This window comes from Marmota marmota, unplaced genomic scaffold, assembly GCF_001458135.2.
Source record: "Marmota marmota marmota unplaced genomic scaffold, marMar, whole genome shotgun sequence".
Lineage (NCBI taxonomy): Eukaryota > Metazoa > Chordata > Mammalia > Rodentia > Sciuridae > Marmota > Marmota marmota.
Genome location: NW_026000005.1, coordinates 22,385,382 through 22,409,479, shown reverse-complemented (window position 1 = coordinate 22,409,479; position 24,098 = coordinate 22,385,382). Strand labels below are relative to the sequence as shown.

General features: G+C 33.8%; 1 protein-coding gene across 12 annotated transcripts in view; it reads right to left on the bottom strand.

The window, feature by feature from the left end:
* Positions 1-24,098, bottom strand: part of Nbeal1 (neurobeachin like 1) — a 191,024-nt gene that overhangs the window by 113,473 nt on the left and 53,453 nt on the right. For 11 of the 12 annotated variants that reach the window (XR_007349443.1, XM_015481284.2, XM_048808341.1 and 8 more), the window contains 3 exons: positions 23,106-23,191; positions 17,479-17,785; positions 7,833-7,939 (listed from right to left, as the gene is read on the bottom strand). Coding sequence is in view for 11 of the 12 variants with exons in the window: in XM_015481284.2 (XP_015336770.1) it covers positions 7,833-7,939; positions 17,479-17,785; positions 23,106-23,191 (500 nt within the window). In the remaining variant the exon portion in view is untranslated. The remainder of the gene's footprint in view (positions 1-7,832; positions 7,940-17,478; positions 17,786-23,105; positions 23,192-24,098) is intronic. The other variant, XM_048808346.1, reaches the window with a different exon arrangement.

The following is a 24,098-nucleotide window of genomic DNA, read 5'->3' as shown; positions in this document are numbered from 1 at the left end:
GAGAGAGAGAGAGAGAGAGAGAGAGAGAGAGAGAGAGAGAGAGAGAGAGAGTCTTTCCAGACAGCAACACAGCAATGTACATGAAGAATCTTCCAAAAGTTCTTACTCTTAAATGAGTAATTCTAAACTTACACTAAGACACAATCAAAAAACACCAAGATTTTTACCACAGCCCCAAAGTCAATGGGATGGTTTCTGAATCCCTCTTATTGCTACTACTAAAGATAATGCTGTTCTTCTGTTCTAATTCAAACCTCTATGGATGGCTTTTAAAAAATTACAATAATTCAAATCATGTTTCTTCAAGGAAACAAAATAACTTATAGTGGACTGTGATTCTCATACAAAAAGAAAGCACAGAAACTGCCAGCGGTCAGCTAAAGATTTTCCATGTTTCATAAATTATTTGTGTCACTTTAATCTTTAGTTTCCAATGTTTCCAACAGGTGTGCATGTTTAAACAGCAAAACTGTCATATTCTGTATGATGGAATAAAGCAGAATAAATGATTTATTCTTTACTAATAACAAAAAAAATCAATTTAAACAGAAAGTAATCACAGACATTTGTACCACCATGTAATACATTTTTATACATTCAGGAATAATATAAACTATGTTCATAAAATGTTTATGTATCAATATAATCTTAATTTTCCTATTTTAATGCATAGGCAACATATTTTCTACTGACTAAATAATGAACTTAAGTGCAATTAATACAATTAGAAAACTACATATCACAATGGACTTTTAGGACCATGGGAAAAATAAAAAACTGGGTAAGAAATCCTAGCTCCATCACTTATTACTACTAACCTTGGGCTAGTAATTATATCTTTCTTGACACACTTTTCCTTATATGTATGATGAACAAATTGGGAAGCTTATTTCAAAGCTTCTCCCATTTTTAAAGACTTAATGACCGTCAGAATGGCTATTATCAAAAAACAAAAACAAAAAAAGAAATACTGGATATATTGTGGAGAAAAAGGAACCCTTGAACACCACTGGTGGGAATGTAAATTAGGATAGTCACTATGGAAAACAGTATAAGGTTCCTCAAAAAGCTAAAAATAGAACTACCATATGATCCAGCTATCCTACTCCTGGGTATATAACTACTGGAAATGAAGTCATCACACAAAAAAGGTAACTGCATGCCTGTATTTATTATGGCACTATTCACAATAGCTAAGATATGGAATTAGTTTAGATGAATAGATAACAAAAATATGATACACACATACACACAATGGGAGTATCATTCATCCATAAAAAAATAAAATCTTATCATTGCAGCAAAATGGATGCAACTAGATGACATTATGTTAAGGGAAACAAACATTATGTTAAGTCACACACAGACAAGTATCACCTGTTCTCTCTCATATGTGGAAACTAAAGTGGAGAGGGCTTGCCTATAATGCACTAGTCCATGGGTTCAATCCCCAGCACCACAAATAAAAAACTATACAGATTGTATGTGGAAACAAAAGACCTAAAAGTAGAAGACAGATTACTAGGGACTGGGAAGGTGTTGAAGGGAAAAGGGTGGGTATCGAAGAAGAAGGATGGAGCATATAACCATGCATAATGTATGCCTATAGGGAAAATCATATAGAATCCCATTAATTTGTACAATTAATATGTACCAATAATTTTTTAAAAAGATTTAAAGACAATAATGTCACAATCCACAGTGATTCAGACAAAACTATTCCTGAAGTAAAGAAGATGTACAGCCAATAGGAAAGGCCCAAGTTCCAAAGGCTGGTTTTCCCCCATGAAATGGGTTTATTCTCTAGCATTTCCTGTTTCAAAACAAAATGTGGTAAGTAGTATTAAAAAATAATTTTTTTTCACAGTTTACAAATCTTTTTTTTTTTTTTAATTACAGGGAAAAGCATCCAGTCACAGAATGGCTTGTATTATGTGATTTGTAACTAGAAGTACATTAAAAAATAAAACCTGATGTCTTAGGTTAAAAATCTTTTCTATTAGGGGTTCGTGGAAAATTCCTCGAGAATGTCAATACTATTTCTATGTGTCAAACATCATATGAAAAGCTTAGTAAAAATTCCATTGTAAATATATACCTCATTTTCTATATTCATTCAGTGACGGGTGTGTAATTTGTTTCCACATCTTGGCTATTATAAATAATAGCTGAGATTGTCAAAAGCATAAGTAAATTAAGGTGTAGGAGGGTAAAAACCTAGGATCAAATAGGTAATGCCAGCATTTTTAGAAACGGAATATTCCAAAGAGACTGAAGAATGGCCACTGTGGTACACAGAAACAAAGAGCATAGAAAAGATGAGTATGTTGATAATTCAGAAACAATTCTTTTTAAGTTTCTCAAGAAGGCAACAAGCAACAGTGACAAACGGAAAATGCCAGCAACAATAACAACTAGTTTCCATTTAACTTGGAAACTAAAAGGTTTAAGGACCTTGATTAGAAACAGTTTTATGGAGATGCACAGAGGCAGAACCTCGATGTGGTTTGAAATTAATAGAATTTGTCCTCTCTTTCAAAATGCTCCAGACCTGGTAACTATACATTTAATTTTATTCTTGTAGTTATAGGAGACTCTATCTCACCTAAAAATAGGACAAAGCATAAGACCCTTTCAATTGGGTTATACTAGTTATGAGATGTCCCTGATAGACATACCAGTTGACAGTTCTATATGTATAGCAAAGTTCTATTATCAAAATCACAAATGTGGGGCTAGGGTTGTGGCTCAGTGGTAGAGCACTTGCCTAGCATGTGTGAGGCACTGGGTTCGATCCTCAGCACTCACATAAAAATAAATAAAATAAAGGTATTGTGCCCTTGTGTCCATCTACAACTAAATGTAAATATGCACATGGGCATAAATGCATTTTCAATTGTAGAAAACTACACCAATGAGAGAAAACAGAGCAAAAAACAAACAACCAAGAGATGAAACACTCTGGAACAAAGGGTTAAGAGCAGGCCACAGTGTCAGTCATCTCTGAAAGACTTGAGCACATTCCACTGCCTATTTTTTGCCTTCTAGGTCCAATCAAAAGACTTCCTACAAGTTCTAAGTTTTAAATAGCAGTTCCTATGACCGTGGGACACTTATTAAATTTTACAATATTTACTATCCAAGCAAAACTCAAATAATTCAGTACATCATTCAAATGATCAAAAATACAGCATTTAAAATGTGGAGGACATAAATCTATTTAAAATTCATTTTCAAGAAAAATGCTTATTATATTCCATTAAAAAATAAAATTGAAATTTGAAGAGATTTTCAACCTCTTAAAAATGGGGTTTAATACAATAGACACTAGAATGGCAGTATGTATAAACGTGGATGTATATCCAATGTGATCCTGCAATCTGTACACGTGGTAAAAATAAAAATTCATACCCCACTTGAATCAAATGTATGAAATATGTCAAGATCATTGCAATGTTTTGAGCAACCAACAAAAAAAAAAAAGGGATTTGAGGACTGGGAATCGGAAAGACAGTAGAATGAATCAGACACAACTTTCCTAGGTTCATATATGAACACATGACCAGTGAAATTACACATCATGTATATCCACAAGAATGGGATCCTAATAAGTTAGACTCCATGTATATATAATATGTCAAAATACACTCTACTATCATGTGTATCTAAAAAGAATTTTTAAAAATTTTTAAGTGGAGTTTGAATTATTTTTTGTTTATATTCTGCTAACTTTTTCCCCCAATGTTGTGTATGTGAGCTGAAACTGCTTTTCTTAAATGAAGTCAGTATATGGTATGCTCCACTTGTGAAAATAAGTAGTTCTCCTTTTGTGTTTCTGCCCTTTAGCATCTATTAGGTGCAGTTTTCCATACAGTCTAGTCTCTATATCTTGTGTTTGGCATCAAAATACTGTTGCACTATAAAATGGCATCTTATGTTTTACGAAATTCACTAACAAACATATTAAAGTTTCTACAGGGGCTGGGGTTGTGGCTCAGGAGTAGAGCACTTGCCTAGCACATGCGAGGCCTTGGGTTCGATCCTCAGCACTACATAAAAATAAATAAATAAACAAAATAAAGGTATTGTGTACAACTAAAAAATAAATATTAAAAAAAAGTTTCGGGCCTGGGGATGTGGCTTAGGCAGTAGCGTGCTTGCCTGGCATGCGTAGGGCGCTGGGTTCGATCCTCAGCACCACATAAAAATAAAATAAAGATGTTATGTCCACTGAAAAAACTAAAAAATAAATATTAAAAAAAAAGTTTCTACAAGTCTGTACTAACTTCTATAGCCTCTGAACAACTGTAGAAGAGGATAACACTAATACTGAAAACTATCAAACAGCTGAATGTTTCAAATTTTGCTTTAGTGTTATAATACGGTTTAGAGATATCAAAACATACTAATTCCCTCTATTGATACTATTCAGCTTGATTCTTGATCTTACTTTCCCATTAACAGAAACACATTTTTCCATTAGAAATTATGAAAATTATTACCTTTTACGCATGGGTAAAAAGTGGTAATAATTCCCATAACTTTTAGAATATATTTATATTGTATGGGAGAACTGATACACCACCAATGTATCTGTTTTACAATAAGAATGTATTACTTAGCTAGGTGTGGTGGTGCATCCCTGTAATCCCAGCTTCTCAGGGCAAATTGAGGCAGGGGGATCTCAGACTAGGCTACTTAGTGAGACCTTTTATCAAAATAAAATTTTTAAAAGGCATTGGGGATATAGCCCAGTGGAAGAGTGCCTTCGCAGCATGCTTGAGGCCCTGAGTTTTAGCCCCAACTGAGGGAACAAAAAGAAAAGAAAAAAATGAAGGCTTTTGAAGTCAAGGAGAATTAAACTAAAACTCTGGCTCTGTCACTTCTTGCCTGATCTATAAAGTAGTCATTATGAGGACAAGATATATTGTGTGACCTCAAATGCAAGCAAGGCATCTAACACTGTCCATCATATTAGTAAGCACTTAATCATAATAGTAACCTTTATTTTTATAGAACTATAGAGGTCATTTCTTTTTTATTGTATCAATTTTTCTACAATAAACATTTTCTTTTCTTTTTTTTTAAAGAGATAGAACGAGAAAGAGAGAGAGAGACAGAAAACTTTTTTTTAATGTTTATTTTTTAGTTTTCGGTGGACACAACATCTTTATTTTATTTGTATGTGGTGCTGAGGATCGAACCCAGTGCCCCGCACATGCCAGGCGAGCGCATTACCGCATGAGTCATATCCCCAGTCCCAATAAACATTTTCAACAGAGAATATGTTTCAGAAATGTGCATGTAATTAGAAATTTTCAACTTGACATGTCCAAAAATCTTTGTAAAAAGCAAACCTAAAAAAATATTACCCTTACATCAAACTATTTCCTCATTTTATTAGCTAAGTATTTATATAAAATATTATAATCTGCTATAAAAGTAAACCAAGTGAAAGATAAACAATATTTGTATTTTAGTGTAGTAAAATTCTGACTTTTAAAAAGGTTTTCTGAGGGGCTGGGGGTGTGGCTCAGTGATAGGGTGCTCACCTAGCATGTGTGAGGCACTGGGTTCCATCCTCAGCACCACATAAAAAAATAAATAAACAAAATAAAGGTATTGTGTCTATCTACAACTAAAAAAACCCCCAGAAATTAAAAAGCAAAGTTTTTCTGAGAAATGACCATCATTATTGATGGAAATTAACAGTTATTCCAGAATTATAATATGAATGACAGAACAAGTGCCACTTTTAAAACAGCATGTACAGTTTAACCTGATGCTGTAAGAAAAGAAAAAAAAAACTGAAAAGTAAGAAGGATAAGGCAGATACTTTGAGAAAGAATAACTATTTTCCCCATCATGATACACGGTAGGTTTCTTGTGAAAATGTTACCAAAAGTGTGTTGGGGAAGAGAAAATGTCTAGAACTCTAGATTAAATCAATGGAATCTGTTTGAACTAGAAATAATTTTCTAAAGTCTAAACTCAGAAACAAAATGATACAACTTTGTGGTGAGCCGTTCTAATTAGACCGTGGCCGCCATTAGAAGATGGCGCCGGCTTCCACTGTGGTCTGTGATAAACAACTCCTAATATGGAGAATTGGCACGCAATCCCTTACCACCCTATGAGAAAGGTCCACGTGGCAGCTTAAGATTGGTATGCTGGAGGCTTTATTAGGCTGTGCTTGGGTGCTCGGCGGCGGGTCACTAGAAGATGATACATGAATCAAGGCCTGAATAAACTGCTGAAAGAAGAATCCTGTGTCGTGTTTTCCCTTGCCGGCGAGGGGTCGTGGCACAACTTCATAACCCCTTACTTATTTACAATAATAAGTATGCATGATGGTATAATAAGGATGATTATAAAACTTACATTTAACCAAAACAGCTATGAAAAGATGATTGCACTGATAAAATGTTACCTTTAATTTTTTGAAATCTAAGATCATGTATTAGAATCAAAAACGGTTAAGAAGAACATTAATAGGAAGTATACATAGTCTAGTCAGACTAAAGAGGTCAAATCAGATTTAAAATTTCTAAAAAATATTTTGTGGTCTTTATATTTTTATTTATTTGGAAATTAGCTGGTTAAATAGTGAATGCTTCCCAGCAGCTTGGGAGGCTGAGCCAGAAGGACCACAAGTTCAAAGCCAGCCTCAACAATGGCAAAGGGCTAAGCAATGCAGTGAGACCCTGTCTCTAAATAAAATATAAAATAGGGCTGGGGATGTNAGGGCCTCGTGCATGCCAGGGATGTGCTCTACCACTAAAGTTTGGTCCCAATGTAATGATCACCAAAAGTTCTTATACAGTCTATAAGATCTTATGGAATTTAGCTCTTTTCTCCTTCTGATTTTATTTCTAGCCCCACGGCCTACTACTTCTTGTTCCTCAAATATACTAAGAGTGCTTCCACTTCAAGAACTTTGGTATTCTAGCAAGGAAACTCTGATATTTGTGTAGGTTGGCTCATTCATTTCCTATACATCTCTCCTCAAATGTCCCCTTACTGGAGTCTCTTTGCCTAACCGAAGTAGATACAAAAGCAATATCTTATTTTTTCCTAGCCTTCTACCTACTGTTTCTTTGTGGCATTCACCATCAACAGATCTCCTATATATTTTGTGTTTCTTTTTTGTCTTGCTCCCAACCAAAGTGTAAGTACTGGAGGACAGTACTTTCGTCTTTTTTCTTAAATCAATAATTTGAGAATAGAAGCTGACACACAGTTGATACATAGTAAATATTAGTCTACTTAGTTAACTAAAAAGCCATTTCTTATACAAAAATATCATTCAGTCAATGACATACAATTTGAGTTGGAGTAATAGATTTGCAATGAGAAATCCATGTTTTATATAAATATTCCCTCTTATCAGTGGCAGACAATAATAGAATACATAACATGGAGTACTTTCCAGACTGGTCAAAGACAACATTTCCAACTGAACTGTTTTCAAAGAACTAAAGGCAAAATCTAGATCATCTTAGTATGCTCTGACACAAATGGCTAGCCAAGAAATCAGAAGCAACTAACTTTAAAGGGTCTCCAGTATCTTCCTGGACTAAATGGGAAAAAAAATATCTATATCATGAACTGAAATGCTCGTTATATAAATAAATTAGTTTTCAGTTTGACTCTTTTTAAAGTACTTAGACAATTAGAAATGATTTAATGCTAATTTCAATCAGTAAAGAACTTGATTACATAAATGCAAACACAAACTATTAAAACAGTAACAATATACTAAAATTTGAATTAAAACATAAAGAAAAAAAAATTTTTCTCAAAACTTAAAGGTGATAATAGTAGAAAAGTACCTTGCAGTTCTGTAGTAGTCGTATGAGATGTTCAAAGCAATTACTATTAAGAAAAATGGCCTGAAGAACAGGCCTGTCTGTGCAATCCAACATGGCTGTGATGGTATCTAGGAAAATAAAAACAAAAATCTTCCATGTAATGGTGAAAATTTGGAATCATACACACATTTACTATTATCATTTTAAATTTAGGCTTTGCAGTTGACAGAACAGATATAAGTTAATTGGGCAATAACAGCTATGAAGAATAGACAACAAAATTTGTAATTATTACTTGAAAGAAATAGTGAACATTTTCATAATTTAAAATACTTAAATTTTACATGACTCATATATATTTCCCAGAGATTTATTTACTTATTCTTCCATCATAAGGCTCAAGTCTAACCAACTGTTTGTGCCCAACTTGCTATTAATAGGCAAACTGGTTGTTTTACAACACTTATATTTACACATTATAAAATTAACACATGGTCCTGAAAAAGACAACAATGTTTTGCTCTCATTTCCTATTAAAGAGATATCTCCATCCAGAAACCAAAGGACATCTATCATGGGTAATATCATGTTTTTGTTCCTAATAAAAAAGAACTCCATTCAATACAGACAAAAATGTATTTATAAACTTTCAATAATTATAAAATATGACATGTTGTAACATATAAAATAATAAAGTATGTAAGATATGTCTTGATTTCCTATAGAAGCAAATGTTGTAATGGATAATTTTCAATAAGATTTTGACGCCCATATTCTAAACTGATCTCACATATACATGAAGCTATACACCAAACCATTAATGTTGATTATGTCTGGGTAGTAGGATATAAAGAACATATTGTTTCTTTATAATTATGTGAATTTTCTAGTTTAGCTGTAATTACAATATTTTACTTCTTTAATAATGAACTGTCAGTTAATAACATTTGCATTTAACATGGCAATGCAGTAAGAAACCACATATATTGTTGAGAGAGCTTACAAAGTAGAACAAAAAAAGGACAAATATCTACAAAGTGACACAAACATCCACCACAAAGAGAGGGGGAAAGAGAAACAAAGACACATAGAAGCTTTGAGGAAAAACAAAATCAAAGGCCCTCTAGAGCATGGACAGACTCTATAAATGTTATAAAAGCATAAACGAAATCAATTTTTATCATAAGTAAAACATTACAAATGGCAATTTCTGAAAATCTACACGTTCTAGAATTCTGGGGCCACACTGACTTTTCTAACATATACTTTTAGTGAATTACACTTTCTCTTCCCCTTCATCCCTACTTTGCCCCATGCTGGGGATTAAATCCAGAGAAGGGGCTCTAACTCTGAGCTACATTTCCAGTCCTCCTTTTTTTTTTTTTTTTTTTTTGAGTTAGTGTTTCAATAAATTGTGCTGCCCAGCCTCAAACTTGCAGTTTTCCTGCCTCAGCCTCCTAAGTATGTGGGATTACAGGTGTGTGCCACCATGCATTGTTTATATTACTTTCACGAAAGAATGCATATTTGACTTTGATGTTGCTAAACTGAGGGTATTGTAGACAAATTAATTAAATTATTTGGAAGTTAAAATATAAAGTCATATGCTATCTGAACTAAACAATCAAAGCTTTCCATACAATGGCTCTGTATTTCAAAAGACAGTAGGAGATATGAAAGCAAAACATAGACTCAGGCAAAATTACCTTTCTTTTATAATAGGTGATTTATAATTATATATAATAGTGGAACTCATTATGTGATATTCATAATGCACATAATTTGATTAATTTCATTCCCAAGTAGTCCCTCCCTCCTTCCCTTTCCCTGATCTACTTGCTCTACTATCTCCCTTCTATTAGTACCAATACTACTATTTTAATTAGTGCATTATAATTATATATAAAAGCAAAATTCATTATGGTATGGTTATACATGGACATGGCATAATTTGGTAGATTTCATTCCCCGAGTACTTCCCCATGTTCTCCGCTCCTGATCCCCTTCCTGTATTCTACTGGTCTCCCTGCAGTTGACATAATCTTATTTCTTCTTTATGGCTGTGTATACCACATTTTCTTTATGCATTCTCCTGTTGACAGATACCTACACTGGTTCCACAGATTCACTGCTGATTGCGCTACCATACAATAAACATTGTACACATGTATCATTATAGGATGATGGGTTTAGTTCTTTTGGATAAGGTAAGATACCTGGGTTATGTGGTAGTTCTAATCCTAGCTACATACTGCTTTGCAAAGTTATTGTACTAATTTGCAGATCCATCAACAATGTATAAATGTACCCTTTGCCCCATATCCTCACAAGCAATTTTTAAATTTATATTCTTGATGGATACCATTTATTCTAACAGAAGTGAGATGTAATATCAATGTAGTTTTGAATTGCATTTCCCTGATTACTAATGATATTGGACTTTTTTTTATAAATTTGTTAGCCATTTGTATTTCTTCTTTTGAGAAATGTGTGTTTACATCTTTTGCCCATTTATTGACTGGGTTATTTGATGTCTTGATGTTAAGCTCATTCAGTTCTTTATATATGCTGGATATTAATCCTGTCAGAAAAGGTAGCTAACAAAGATTTTTCTCCCATTCTGTGGGCTCTCTCTTCATGCTCTTGTTTCTTCTGATGTGCAGAAGTTTTAAATTTGAAACCATCCTACTTATTAATACCTGGATGTATTTCTTGAGCTTTAAGAAAGTCAATGCCTGTGCCAATATGTTAGAATGTTGACCCTGTTTTCTTCTAGCAATAGTAGTGTTTCTGATCCAATTCCTACATCTTTGATTCACTCACTTTGAATTAATTTTTGTGCAGGGTGAGAGATTTGAAGCAGTTTCATTCTTCAACATACGGATATACAATTTTCCCAGCATCATTTGTTATAAAGGCTATCTTTTCTCCAACACATATTTTTAACACCTATGTCAAGGATCAGATGAGTATGAATCTATCTTTCCTGTCTTCTATTCCATTGGTCTCCATGTTTGTTTTTTGACAATACATGCCATTTTTGTTACTACTGCTCTATAGTATATTTTGAGATCAGGTATTTTGATGTCTTCAGTACTGCTCTTATTGCATAGAATAATGGCTATTTTAGGAATTTCATTTTTCCAAATGAATTTTAGGACTTTTTTCTCTCAAGTTCTGTGAATACATCACTAGTATTCTGATGGGAATTGCTCTAAAGCTATAGATTGTTTTTGGTTATATGGCCATTTTGTCAATATTAATTCTGGCTACCAAAGAATCTTTGCATCTTCTAAGGTCATCTTTAATTTCTTTCTTCAATGTTCTATAATTTTCACCTCCTTGCTTAGACTTATTCCCAGATAATTTTTAAAGGCAATTATGAATAGAATTGTTTTCTTCATTTCTTTCTCCACAGGTTCATTATTGGCATACAGGAAAGCTGCTGATTTTTGTATGTTGATCTTCTGCTACTTTGCTGAACTTGCTAGCTCCAGAAGTTTTCTGATGGAGTTTTTTGATTCTTCTAAATAGAGGATCATATCATCAGCAAACAGATAATTTGACTTCTCCTTTTTCTGCTTGTATCCCTTTAGTTTTCTTCTCCTGACTAACCACTCTGGCTGGTTTCATATATTATATTGAATAGGAGTGGTGAGAGTAGACATCTTTGTCTTGTTCCTGATTTAAGAGGAAATGCTTTCAGATTTTCTCCAATCAGTATGATGCTGGCTTTGTTATATATATATATATCCTTAATAATGTTAAGTTTCTTCTATTCCTAGTTTCTTCCGTGCTTTTTTAAAAAAAATTTGTAGTTATAGATGAAAGGTATGCCTTTATTTGTTTATTTTTATGTGGTGCCAAGGATTGAACCCAGTGCCTCACATGTGCTAGGCAAGTGCTCTGCCACTGAGCTACAGCCCCAGTCTCTTCAGTGCTTTTTTAATATGAATGGGTGCTCAATTTTGTCAAAGATTTTTTTCTGCATCTATTGAGATGATCATGTCATTACTGTCCTTAATTCAGTTTATGTGATGCATTACATACAGAGATTTGTGTATGTTGAACCAACTTTGCATTCCTGGAATGGAAAAAACTTGATCATGATGTACAAGCTTCTTAATGTGTTTTTGAATGTGGAATTCTAATATTGTATTAAAGATTTTTGTAACTATGTTCATCAGGAATAGTGTCTGTAGTTTTCTTTCCTTGATGAGTCCTTGTCTGGTTTTGGTTTGAAGGTGATATTGGCCTCATAGAATGAATTTAGGAATATTCCCTATTTAAAAAAATAATTTGGGGAGGACTGGCATTAGTTCTTTTTTAATGGTCTGGTAAAACTCATCTCAGAATCCATTTTGTCCCTGGCTTCTTTCTTGGAAGGCTTTTTATCACTGCTTCAATATTTTTACTTGCTATTGGTCTGTATACACTTTTTTTATCCTCTTGGTTCAATTTGGGTAGGTCACATGTATCTAGACATTTGTCAATAACTTCTAGATTTTCCAATTTATGGGAACATAAGGTTTCAAAACAGTCCCTAATGATACTTTTAATTTCAGAAATATTCATTATGATATCTCCTTTTTTATATAATTTTGTTGATCTGGACTTCTCTTTCTTTTATTCAGTTTGGTTAAGGGTTCATCAATCTTGCTAATCTTTTCAAAGAACCAACTCTTTGTTACATTGATACTTGGTATTTTTTTTTCTATAGATCATTAATTTAATCTAGTCTTATTTCCTGTATTCTACTGGTTTTGGAATCTGGCTGTTCCTGCTTTTCTAGGGTCTTGAGAATAACATTTGAGGGTTTTTATTCTGTTTTGTTTTGTTTTTTAATGTAAGCACTATAATGCTATAAACTCCTCTTAAAACCATCTTCATAGTGTCCCAGAGATTTTGGTACATTGTCTTATTATTCTCATTTGATTCTAGGAATTTTACTAGTTTGCCCCTCATTTCTTCTATAATTCATTCCTTGATCAAAAGTATATCAATCAATCTCTGTGTTTGTTGTTAACTATAATTTTTCTTGATGTAGATTTCAAACTTCATTCTGTTATAATTTGATAAGATGCAAGGAATTATATTAATTTTTAAAATATTTGCTAAGACCTGCTTTGTGTCCTAAAATATAGACATTTTGCAGCTATGTTCCATGAGCTGAGAAGAAAGTAAATTCAGCTATTGATGGATAAAATTATTCTATAGGTATCTGTTAGATCAATTTGATTGATGGTATTTTTTAGGTCTGAAGTATATTTCTTGATTTTATGTCTGGATGACTTTTGAATTGTGAGAGTGATATGTTAAAATCATCCAGTATTACTGCATTTAGGGTCTGACCTTTTTTTTTAAATGTAATTAGGTAAACCAACATTTGATGCATAAAAATAACTAATACCATTTTATCTTCTTGATATGAAGTGACCTTACACATCTCTTCTGCTTAGCTTGAAATATAAGGATAGCTACTCCTTCTCATTTTTAAATCCATTTGCATGATATAACCTTTTCCTTTCAGCATATGGATGCCTTTCCCAATGAGTCTCTTGTAAATAGCATAGTTTTGGGTCTTGTTTTTCAATCTTTCAACTCTATAATTTTAGTTGGAGAGTTGATACCATTTACATTCAAAATTATTATGGAGAGATGTTTACAGTTTCTTGCCATTTTTATTTGTTTCATATATTTAACTGGTCTTTGTTTCATATATTTAATTTTCATTTTCTTAACTGTTCTTATAATGAGCTTCATCCATTCAAGAGCTGAAAGGGCATGTAGTATTTCTTTAAGCTTATTCTGCAGTGTTTGCTTAGAGATCATAAATTCTTTTAGCTTTTCCTTATGTTGGAAAATTTTTATTTCTTCTCTGATTCTGATGCCTAGGTTTGCTGGATAAAACAATCTTGGTTGGCAACTGTTTTCTTTCAGGTCTGGAATTACTTCACTCTAAGCACTCCTAACTTCTAGAGTCTGTGTTGAGAAGTCTGAAGTAAACCTTATTGGTTTACCTCTAAATATGACCTCACATTTTTCTCTTGAGGCTTTTAATATTGTATCCTTATTTTTTTAATATTTATTTTTTAAGTTGTAGTTGGGCACAATATCTTTAATTTATTTATTTATTTTTATGTGGTGCTGAGGATTGAACCCAGGGCCTCACCTGTGCTAAGCAAGTGCTCTACTGCTGAGCCACAACCCCAACCCCTGTATACTTATTTTTCATGTTAGACATTTTGTGTTGAAGAGGTTCTTATTTGAACTTGTCCATTTGCGGTTCTAAGGCCTCCTGTGTGTATATGTCCATCTCATTCCAAAGATATGAAAATTCTTCTGACATTATTTCACTAAAAAGTTATTAATGCCAAGAGCTTGTATTTCCATGCCCTCTTCTATTCCAATGACTCTTAAGTCAGATCTATTTTTCTCAGAGTTCTTGTATATTCTTATCATATTTTTTTATTACTGCTGAGTATTCAAGTTAATATACCCTGTCTTCAAAGTATAAAGTTTTATTTTCTATATAACCCAATCTGTTGGTTATACTTTTAACTAAATTTTTAATTTGATTTATTGTGTCTTTCATTTCTTTTTTTATTGATTTAAAAAAAATGACAGCAGAATGCATTATAATTCTTATTACACATATATACCACAATTTTTCATATCTCTGTACATAAAGTATGTTGACACCCCATTCGTGTCTTCATACATGTACTTTGAATAATGATGTCTATCACATTCCACCATCCTTGCTAATCCCCTGCCCCTCTCCCTTTCCCTCCCACCCCTATTCCCTATCTAGAATTCATTTATTCGTCCCATGTTCCCCCTCCCTAACCCACTATGAGTCAGCCTCCTTATATCAGAGAAAACATTCAGCATTTGTTCTTTTTTTAAAAAAAAAAATATGCTTTAGTTGTCAATGGACCTTTAGTTTATTTATTTATATGTGATACTGAGAACCGAACCCAGTGCCTCACTCATGCTAGGCAAGCACTCTGCCACTGAGCCACAACCCCAGCTCCTCAGCATTTGTTCTTTAGGGATTGGCTAACTTCACTTAGCATGAGGTCTGACTGGTTTCTTTTCAGAATCTATATTTATTGAAATGATTTTTCCCCTCCAGCATTTTTGCTTTCAATTTCCTAGATCTTCTTTTAGCTCATTAATCACTTTAATAATCAACATTTCAGTAATTTTTCTCTGTAATTTTAATCCCAATCAATATCTGTGGGTTCCAAGGACTGGTAATGTAGCTCATTGGTATCGGTGATAGAGTGCTTGTCTAGTATGCATTAGGCCTTGAGTTCAATACCCAGCTCAACAAAAGAGAGAGAGAGAGAGAGAAAGAGAGAGAGAGAGAGAGAGAGAATGAATGAATCAACATGTATGGTTTCCCTTATTGGAGAATTGTAAATTTGGGGAAAAACTTGTTTGCATGTTTCCTTATGTTTTCAGAGGTGCCAGACAGACATATCTGTTGAAATATATTCCTCTTCCTCTTATGTGAGGGTCCTTTGGTGAGTAGTTACCTACTTTTAATAAATTCTACATTGATGGTATATCTTAGCTTTGACACATAGGTTCAGCATAAGCCTAGTGATAATTTCAACTTCCAATGACTCTTTGAAAGGATACAGTGCTACAAGTAACCTTGGTAGTAATTGCTAATGATCTCTACAAATATATTAACCCAAGAGGAACATGAGTGAAAAATAACATTCAATAGGCTGAAAGGGTTACACATTAAAAACTATAGACTAAATTGAATTTGAAGATGGGATAAAAAATAATATAGATTACAGGCATGGTGGCACATGCCTGTAATCCCAGCAACTCAGGAGACTGAGGCAAGAGGATCACAAGTGAAAGGCCAGTCTGAGGAACTCAGACCCTCAGCAACTTAGCAAGACCTGTCTCACAACAATGAAAACAGAAAGAAATAAAAGGACTGAGGATATAGCTAAGTGGTAAAGTACCCTTGGTTTCAATACCCAGTACTAAGAAAATAAATTTTAAAAAATAAAACAAAATAGATCTGGGCAAGTGGCTAATGCTTCTATTCCCAGTGACTTGAGAAGTTGAGTCAGGAAGACTGCAGGTTCAAGGCCAGTCAGCAACTTAGCAAGACCTCAGCAACTTAGTGAGACCCATTCTCAAAATAAAAAAGGACGGGGGATATAGATCAGTGGTAAAGTCCCCAGGTTTAATTCCTAGTACCGAAAAAAAAAAAAAAAAGTAAATAAGTAAAATAATATAACATAAAATAGAGAAAAGAGAAAAATAGAAAAGATGGAATAAAGGGTTGGGGGAGGGGGAGAGGTGAGGATGAGGGTGGGAAGGGAGACAGAAGTTAAAATGGGAAGACAACATCAGTGTAGAAGAAGCTGAAGTGGAATAGTCATGTATAGGAGATCTTAGGTAATATCAATCAGCCAAGACATTAATATCATTCAAAGGTTCAGATTAATTGCTGAAGTTTTTTAGAGTCTTTTGTATCTGGTGTTTCAAATTTTAGCAATTGCCAACTATGAAGAAGTCACTCAAATGCAAATTTTGTATCATTCCCTTATTTCAGCTCTCACCCAAACAGTCTCAACTTATTAGGTGAATCCATATGCAGAATTCTACCCACTCCTTGCCTGATCACCCCTGATAGAGAGGCAATGAGGATAAACTTCTTTCTCAGTTTGGCTTTGTTGTTTCATCAGGGGGTGATAGTGTAAGTCTCTCAGGTCAATTGGGGAGTTCCCTCATCTGCTTCATCTAAAGATTAATCTGGATTGAACTGTACTTCATTCTGAGATCCCCTATTTATGTGCTATACTTTTGGGCTGTGGGTGGGGGCAGGCAGACAGGAGGTACTTTCCATCCAATCCTGTTCAGACCTAGATCCCCACCCTCTGCCAGTCACATTCTTAATCCCACAGATCAGTCAGTCAATTTCAAATGGAATCCCCCTTTGTTTCTGGGCACTCTGCAGAGTCCCATCAGGGTTCTAAAAATTCTTCTTTACTCAGATTGGCTCTCATACTCACCAATCCAGTGAAAAGTATAGCCTATGTTGCTGTTTGGTCTTGGATATTCAAAAAGCAAGTATACCAAGTACACACACACATACACAAATACACACATACAAGCAAGCATGTTAAGGTGCAGGAATTCCAAGTCTACTGGCTCAGGAAGTCCGATCAATAACTCCCTTGTTCCTTCAAGCGGTTGGTGCTTCCCCTGTTCCAACAACCCAGGGAGAGTCAAATACCTTTGATGGGGATTACCAGTTCTCTCTCTCTAGCTTCTTGGTAGATTTTCTAATTTATTAGCTGCTCTGGTTGTGGATATGTTAATATAGCATCTGTTTCTTAAATTCAGCGGAAAATCTCTCTCTTCTGGTTGCCCCCCACTGAGCCACAGCACAATCGACACTGCTGCCATCAGTTACCTTTTTAAACTCTCTTTCTGTTCTAGGAACCAACATTTTTAGTTGTCTTCTGCATACTAGCTTTCTGAATTGCTTCCCTGCTTTCCTCCCGATAATTCTCCATCTCATTTTGCTGCTGCAGAACTGCTAATTTAACTCCCTCATAGGAAGCTGTTGACTGAGGAGCCCCATGTTTTATCTACTGTAAGAAAACTATCTTTATTGAATACTTACTCAGCATTTTGATCTGCAGAGCTATGAACTGGCTTTCCCACTGTCTGGATCTTCTTTGATTGGGTAAAGCTGAATGATCTGAATTTAACAATTTAAAATAGTTCTCCAGAATAGTACTGGTTTCCACTTGGCGCTGGTCAGAACTGCTAGTGAGAAGAATATGTACCACTTCTGTAAGGCACTTCAGAGTTAGTTCTACCTTTCTACCCACTTCTTCAGGATCTCCATCCTCCCAGAAATCACAATCTGCCAAAACTCTCATAAGAACTTCCATGGTGGCTGGAGAAATTGCTTGCAAAGCATTTCTCTGAAACAGTAAAGACAATAAAAATGAAAACAAATCTGAGGCTCTGTTAAGCTTGCAATAACAAAGAGAATTAAGTCTGCAGGCAACTTTTAATAAATCAACACATAAAATTTTTAATTTCACAGACACTGCTAGTATTTTACATATATTAAGTCTTCTGTTCCTCACTACTAATAGAAAATTCACTTTATACCCTCCCTTACAGCTATGGGCAACCATGTAACAGTGCTATTCAAGGATTTATGGCAAAACACTATGATGTTTACAAGTAAAAGGGGAAGGACCCTTTCTTTGTTCTTGGTCACTTTACCTTCTCCAATCCAGAATGCAGAAATAATATTTGAAACCACCTTTATCCCATGTAAAGGTAAGTCCAAGGATTAAACTAGTAGCCTACTGAGAGCAGAAGAGGAATATCAAAGGTCCCTAGGCCTTGTTCTTTTCATTGAATTACTATACCAGCCTAGAATTGCCCACATCTGGATTTCTTATCTAAGATTTTAAAAACAACATCAGTTCAGTTAAGCCTCTCTTAAGTTATCTGTTGATTATACCAAATTCATACCAACTGATTTAGATATATATATATATATATATATATATATACACACACACACACACAATGACTGGTTTGGCTCTAATGCTACAAACATATATCTGAAATACACTAAGTAACTGGTAGCTATATCAAGGTGCCCCACAAAACCTGGAAGCAGGGGCTGGGGAGATAGCTCAGTTGGTAGAGTGCCTGCCTACATGCAAAAGGCCCTGGGTTCAATCCCCAGCACCACAGGGAGGAAAAAAAAAAAAAACTGGAAACGAGCAATATGTGTTGCCCAAAATTGTTAAATTCAAATATAACGAAACAGAACATAGTTAGGCAAAATCATCTGCAAATAATAGCCCTTGGCTCATTAGAATGTGTTTTTACCAACATAATACATATATTTATATGTATATATAAATATATATAACTGTTTTATATAGCAGTTTTATCAATTTTTTCATCTGGATGTTATTTGCCTCCTTACAGTCATATCACCATATTTGGCAAAAATAATAATTTAAAACAAAAAGAGTGAATGTCAACTTCAGTATCTCTGTAGAAAGAACTGGCACATACCATTGTCTCCTTCATTACTTCCTTCATCTTTGTGCCCTAAATGCCATGATGACTATAACTCTAGGAGGTACCTTATGGCCTGAGAGACAATAGTAAGGATAACAGACTGACATTTAGAAGGAAATTGAGTCCCTGAAGATCCTGCTGGGGATTGAGCCCAAAGCCTTGTGCATGTTAAGGACATTCTCTACTAAGGGCTACACCCCCAACACTACAACTATTTTTTTTTTAATTGAAAGAAAGAAGTAAAATAATTTAAGCTGTTATAATTTTATTATTAGCTGCCATAAGTTTCTCACCCACCAAATTAGGATGATATACTTGTCCAACCTACCTCAGAAGGTGTGGGAAAGATTAAATTAAATAACAGGTGTGAAAGTACTTTCAAAATGTTTTTTTAAAAGTGCCATGCATAAAGAGTTAATATATTATTCAAATCCATAAGCAGGTTATTATTATTTTTTTACTGTTTGAAAAGAAGCAAGCAGCATCCGCATGAGGTCTTGAGTGAATATGTGAGCCTTTGGCCTTCTCAGCAGTTGCCCTTTCTCTTACCACAAGTTGCTTTCAAATTTGCACCCAAACCTGTGGTACTTGGAAGCAAAAGACCCAATGAATCTGAGAAAGTGCCTCTGATGCAAATGAGTTGATCAAATGGTATAGTCTTTCATAGGGGACATCTTTGGCTAATTGTACTTTACAACTAGAATAGCTGGTTCAAGGCATTAATTGAATGTAAGTATAATCTTTTCAGCCTTTGCAGTGTGAAATAAGCATTAAAATTGATTGTTGAATACAGCATTTCCTTGGAAAACACCTTAGAACATTAGTTTTATGGTTATGAATGTATGTGCCAGTACTTCTCAGGCTACATTGTAGATGTGAGCTTTTGTGGACTGCTTCTCTGAGTCATTGACTCAAATGTTGTTTATGTTTCTTCACGTAGTAAAATAATTTTTCTATTTCTGCTGCTAACCTAGGTGATAAGACTGTGATTTACTTAGTTTTTACAAGAGCAAAAAATTAAAGTACTATATTTACATGTCATATAGTCTTTACAACTATGCTATGTTACTGTTTATATATTACAAATAAACTAAAATACATGTAAATAGTTTATCTAATGTTAAACAACTAATTTGAGATGAACATGGGACTCAAACCGAGGTCATTCCCAAAGCCACTGCTTTTAACATAACACAATACAGAACAGGTTTGTGTGTGTGTGTGTGTGTGTGTGTGTGTGTGTGTGTGTATTCACAGATCACAAGAACAAATATGACAATGGAAAAACCCAGGCACAATGCTTTGGAAAGGAGATCAGTCTTTAGACTTTAATTTTGCAGTTCCTTGTGAGAAGATCATTCTTGCATCTTCAGATTTTTAACTCTTCCAAATCCCCTTGTCTGGATCCATTAAACAAACAACAGGCAACTTTCTGATTTTGATATAAATCTAACTCTAGCTATGCCCTGATCACAAGATTTTCAGTACAAAAAAATAAATTGGGCTTTTAATATCTACTTGTTTTTCATGTTAACGTTTTATTACAGAAGTTTCGGGGATTGATTATCCCTGGACACTAATAAGAACACATCTCCATGTGTTCAAAAACAGAATGGGATCCAAGTACATTCTCCATTAGTCAATAACAATGCCATTTTCATTTTTTTTTTCAGGTACACTTATTCATAGTAGTGAAGAAATGAGAAAAATAGGAAGACAATGACCCAGTGTCTTCATCAGACATCAGCGAATACAGGAAGGTGACTAAGCTAACTTAAACTGGAAAATACATTACAAGGAGACATCATCTACTGGGTGAAGAGTAGGCCACATAGCCCACCAGGATTTTGGCTGGGTACCAAAAGGTAAAGGTTAAAAAACACAAAGTTCAGCATTGTTCTGGAAGCCACAAGAGGGGAAAATTTTTCAAAACTGCCCACTGAGTACAGGGACATTTGATAAAAATGATTTAGAAAGAAAACAAAAACAAGCCAGAGATAAAGAAGAAAAGGGGAACTGAGTATCAACAGATACTCTTAACCTCAGGATAGTATTTATAAAATCAATTTTATAAAATAAAATTTGGTGCATTAATTAAAAAGAGATTACCTATAGTCACCTGTTTATGCAATTTAATTGAAAAATGAAAATTACACTCTAGAAAATCTTCAAACAAAATAAGAAATAGTAAATAAGTTATCAAATAAACAGCAACTTCCTATTGCTATAAGATGAAAAGTTCCCACTGCTGTAAGATAAAGGGCTCATGAGCTCTTAAAAACAAATAAATATCTAAATCTTCACGAAGGCTTCCTCAGCATACAAAGAATTTCTTCCTAATGCCCATGATGATAAGGTAATAAACCTACAGTATTACTGATAGATCTTTAAACAAATTTTAATTAAGTTTTTATAAAAATGGGTTGTTTAATAAAATTATAATTTAAATATGTAATTGTACATAATATAAAGAATATAGTACACAGTTGTAAAAAAATTTCATGTGAAAATAAAAAGCTAATAATTAAAAAAAGGAAGATAGGACTTTTAATCTGAGGAAAAAAGAGAATTCAAGGGATCTATAAACTTGGATACAAACAATTATATCTTTATTTCCACTAATCTGACTAAAATTTAAATTTTCTTCAAATTTAAAACTCAGCTACAAAGCACAATTGTGTAATAAGTAATACTTGTGATTTTGTCACTGATAAAAATCATGTTTTTTCATATAATTATTGCGGCATCTCAAAACAGCACTTACATTCATCTCTTCTTTGAAATTATATTAGTTATTAGATTTATTGCTACTGATTGATTGATTGAGATGAGATCTTCCCAAATTGCCCAGGTTGGTCTCTAACTCCTAGGCTCAAGGGATCCTCATGCCTCAACCTTTCAGGTAGCTGGAACTATAGGTGTGAGCCGCCATGTACAGATCACAGCGAAATCTTTTTATATCATGTTATAAACAGCACACATTAAGTCACATATTTGTCTCATTAAGATTTTAGTAACCATATTTCAGTATAACTGGTTTCTTTTGTGATCTTACGTACTTTACTTCAGGCATTTAAAAAATTCTGACAAGTGCCCTTGTCAAACTGCCAAACAGGGATGTTATACAAAAAGAACAAAAAGTTAAAAACCTCTGATCTAAACTGTATGATTTAAGAAAACATTGGGCTGGGGATGTGGCTCAAGCAGTAACGCGCTCGCCTGGCATGTGCGGGGCACTAGGATGCTCAGCACCACATACAAATAAAATAAAGATGTTGTGTCCATCAAAAACTAAAAAATAAATATTTAAAAAAATTCTCCCCCCCTTTAAAAAAAAAGAAAGAAAACATAAAGTTCTTTCTGAATTATAATCCTGCTGTCAATTAGTAGTTATGCTAAAAATTTAGCAGAGATAGCTTTTAAAATGCTTAACAGAAAAGAAAAATTACTAGGGCTGGGGCTGTGGCTGTAAAGTGCTCATCTCACATGTTTGAAGCACTCTGTTCAATTCTCATCACCACATAAAATAAAAAAATAAAGGTATTATGTCCATCTACAACTAACAAAATATAAAAAAGAAAAGAAACTTTACTAGAATTTTTTTTGTAAAGTAATAAAAAAACAAGTTAGGCTTGTTGAAACATGACTAAAAAGTGTATGCATGCATTTAATAATTATAAATTTAAAAATTCTTTCTTTGGAAACCAAACTGCTAGAATTTGATTTCATCAAATTGACTAATAGGACTAACTTTCTCTATACTCTATGGTAATAACTAGTCACTGAAAGGCAACACAAATATGAACTTACAATACCAAAAACTGTTAAATTTGTTTATTTACCCAGTAATTTTATTGTTAGTGCTAATATTATTATTTAGGTTTTTTGGAAGATAATAAACAAAAGAAATAAGTTTAGCTTTTTTTTTTTTAATATTTATTTATCGCCGGACACAACATCTTTGTTTGTATGTGATGCTGAGGATCGAACCTGGGCTGCACGCATGCCAGACGGGCACACTACTGCTTGAGCCACATCCCCAGCCCATAAGTTTAGCTTTAAACAAGATATAAACTCAAAAATTTGTATTCATGAAGTCATAAAAAGACAAAGAATACATTAAACAGTCCATGGAAAGCTTTTTGCATTGTTAACTATTATTTATATATTAACTTTCAACACTGTCCTCACCTGCCCACCGGCTACAATGGCTCCAAAGAGATGCAATAAGCAACACTTAAGACTTTCCTTGAGATGTTCACTTTCCTGAAAACATTCTGTAAATACACAAATAAACAAATAAGTAAAATTTTTCTTTCACAACATGATTCATCTCTAAGGAATGTGGGAAATTAAAACATGAAGAGCTATTTGTGAAAAGTCTAAATAGTATCAAATGTTAAGATTGATAAGCATTTTGCAATAGGAAAGGAAAACAGAAACCATTGTTCAGATAGCATTTTAGGTACTGTATCTATGATATCTCATTTAATTCCCACAATATTCCCTATAAAGATATCTTGCCCCCTTTATACATGAGCAAACAGAAGGTGAGAAGTTAATATCTTGCCTGAAATAACATGGCTACTAAGTAACAGAGTTAGACATTAACCCAAACCTAACATAAAATTAAGACTTTTTTTTACGGCTACTCCTTTCTCTTATTAGTCTAAGTCACTTTAATTAGTCAATTATAAAATGAAAGAGTTAAATAAAACATTTCTGGGGTCCACTCCAGGGCCAGTATTCTAAAATTCTAGTACCAATAGTAACTTTTCTTTTAACGTCATACATTATTTTATTATTTTTAAAATATTACAAATACAGGTGACAAAAAAAAACTAAAACAGCATAAAAATGCTGACAAGGAAAAATATGTCTCCCTCTGACCTGTTCCTACCTTTAAAAAAAAAGAAAAAAGAAAAAGCACTGGGCATAACGGTGCACACCTATATAATCCTAGCTAAGGCTGAGAAAGGAGGATCTCAAGTTTAAGCCCAAATTTAAGTTTATTTTGAGACAGTCTCCTGAACAACACAGTGAGACTGTCTCAAAATAAAAAATAAAAAGGGATAGCAATGTAGCTCCATGGTAAAGCACCCTGAGTTCAAAAATAAAAAAGAAGGATAGAAAAAGGAAGGAAGGAAGGGAGGGAGGGAGGAAGGAAGGAAGGAAGGAAAAGAA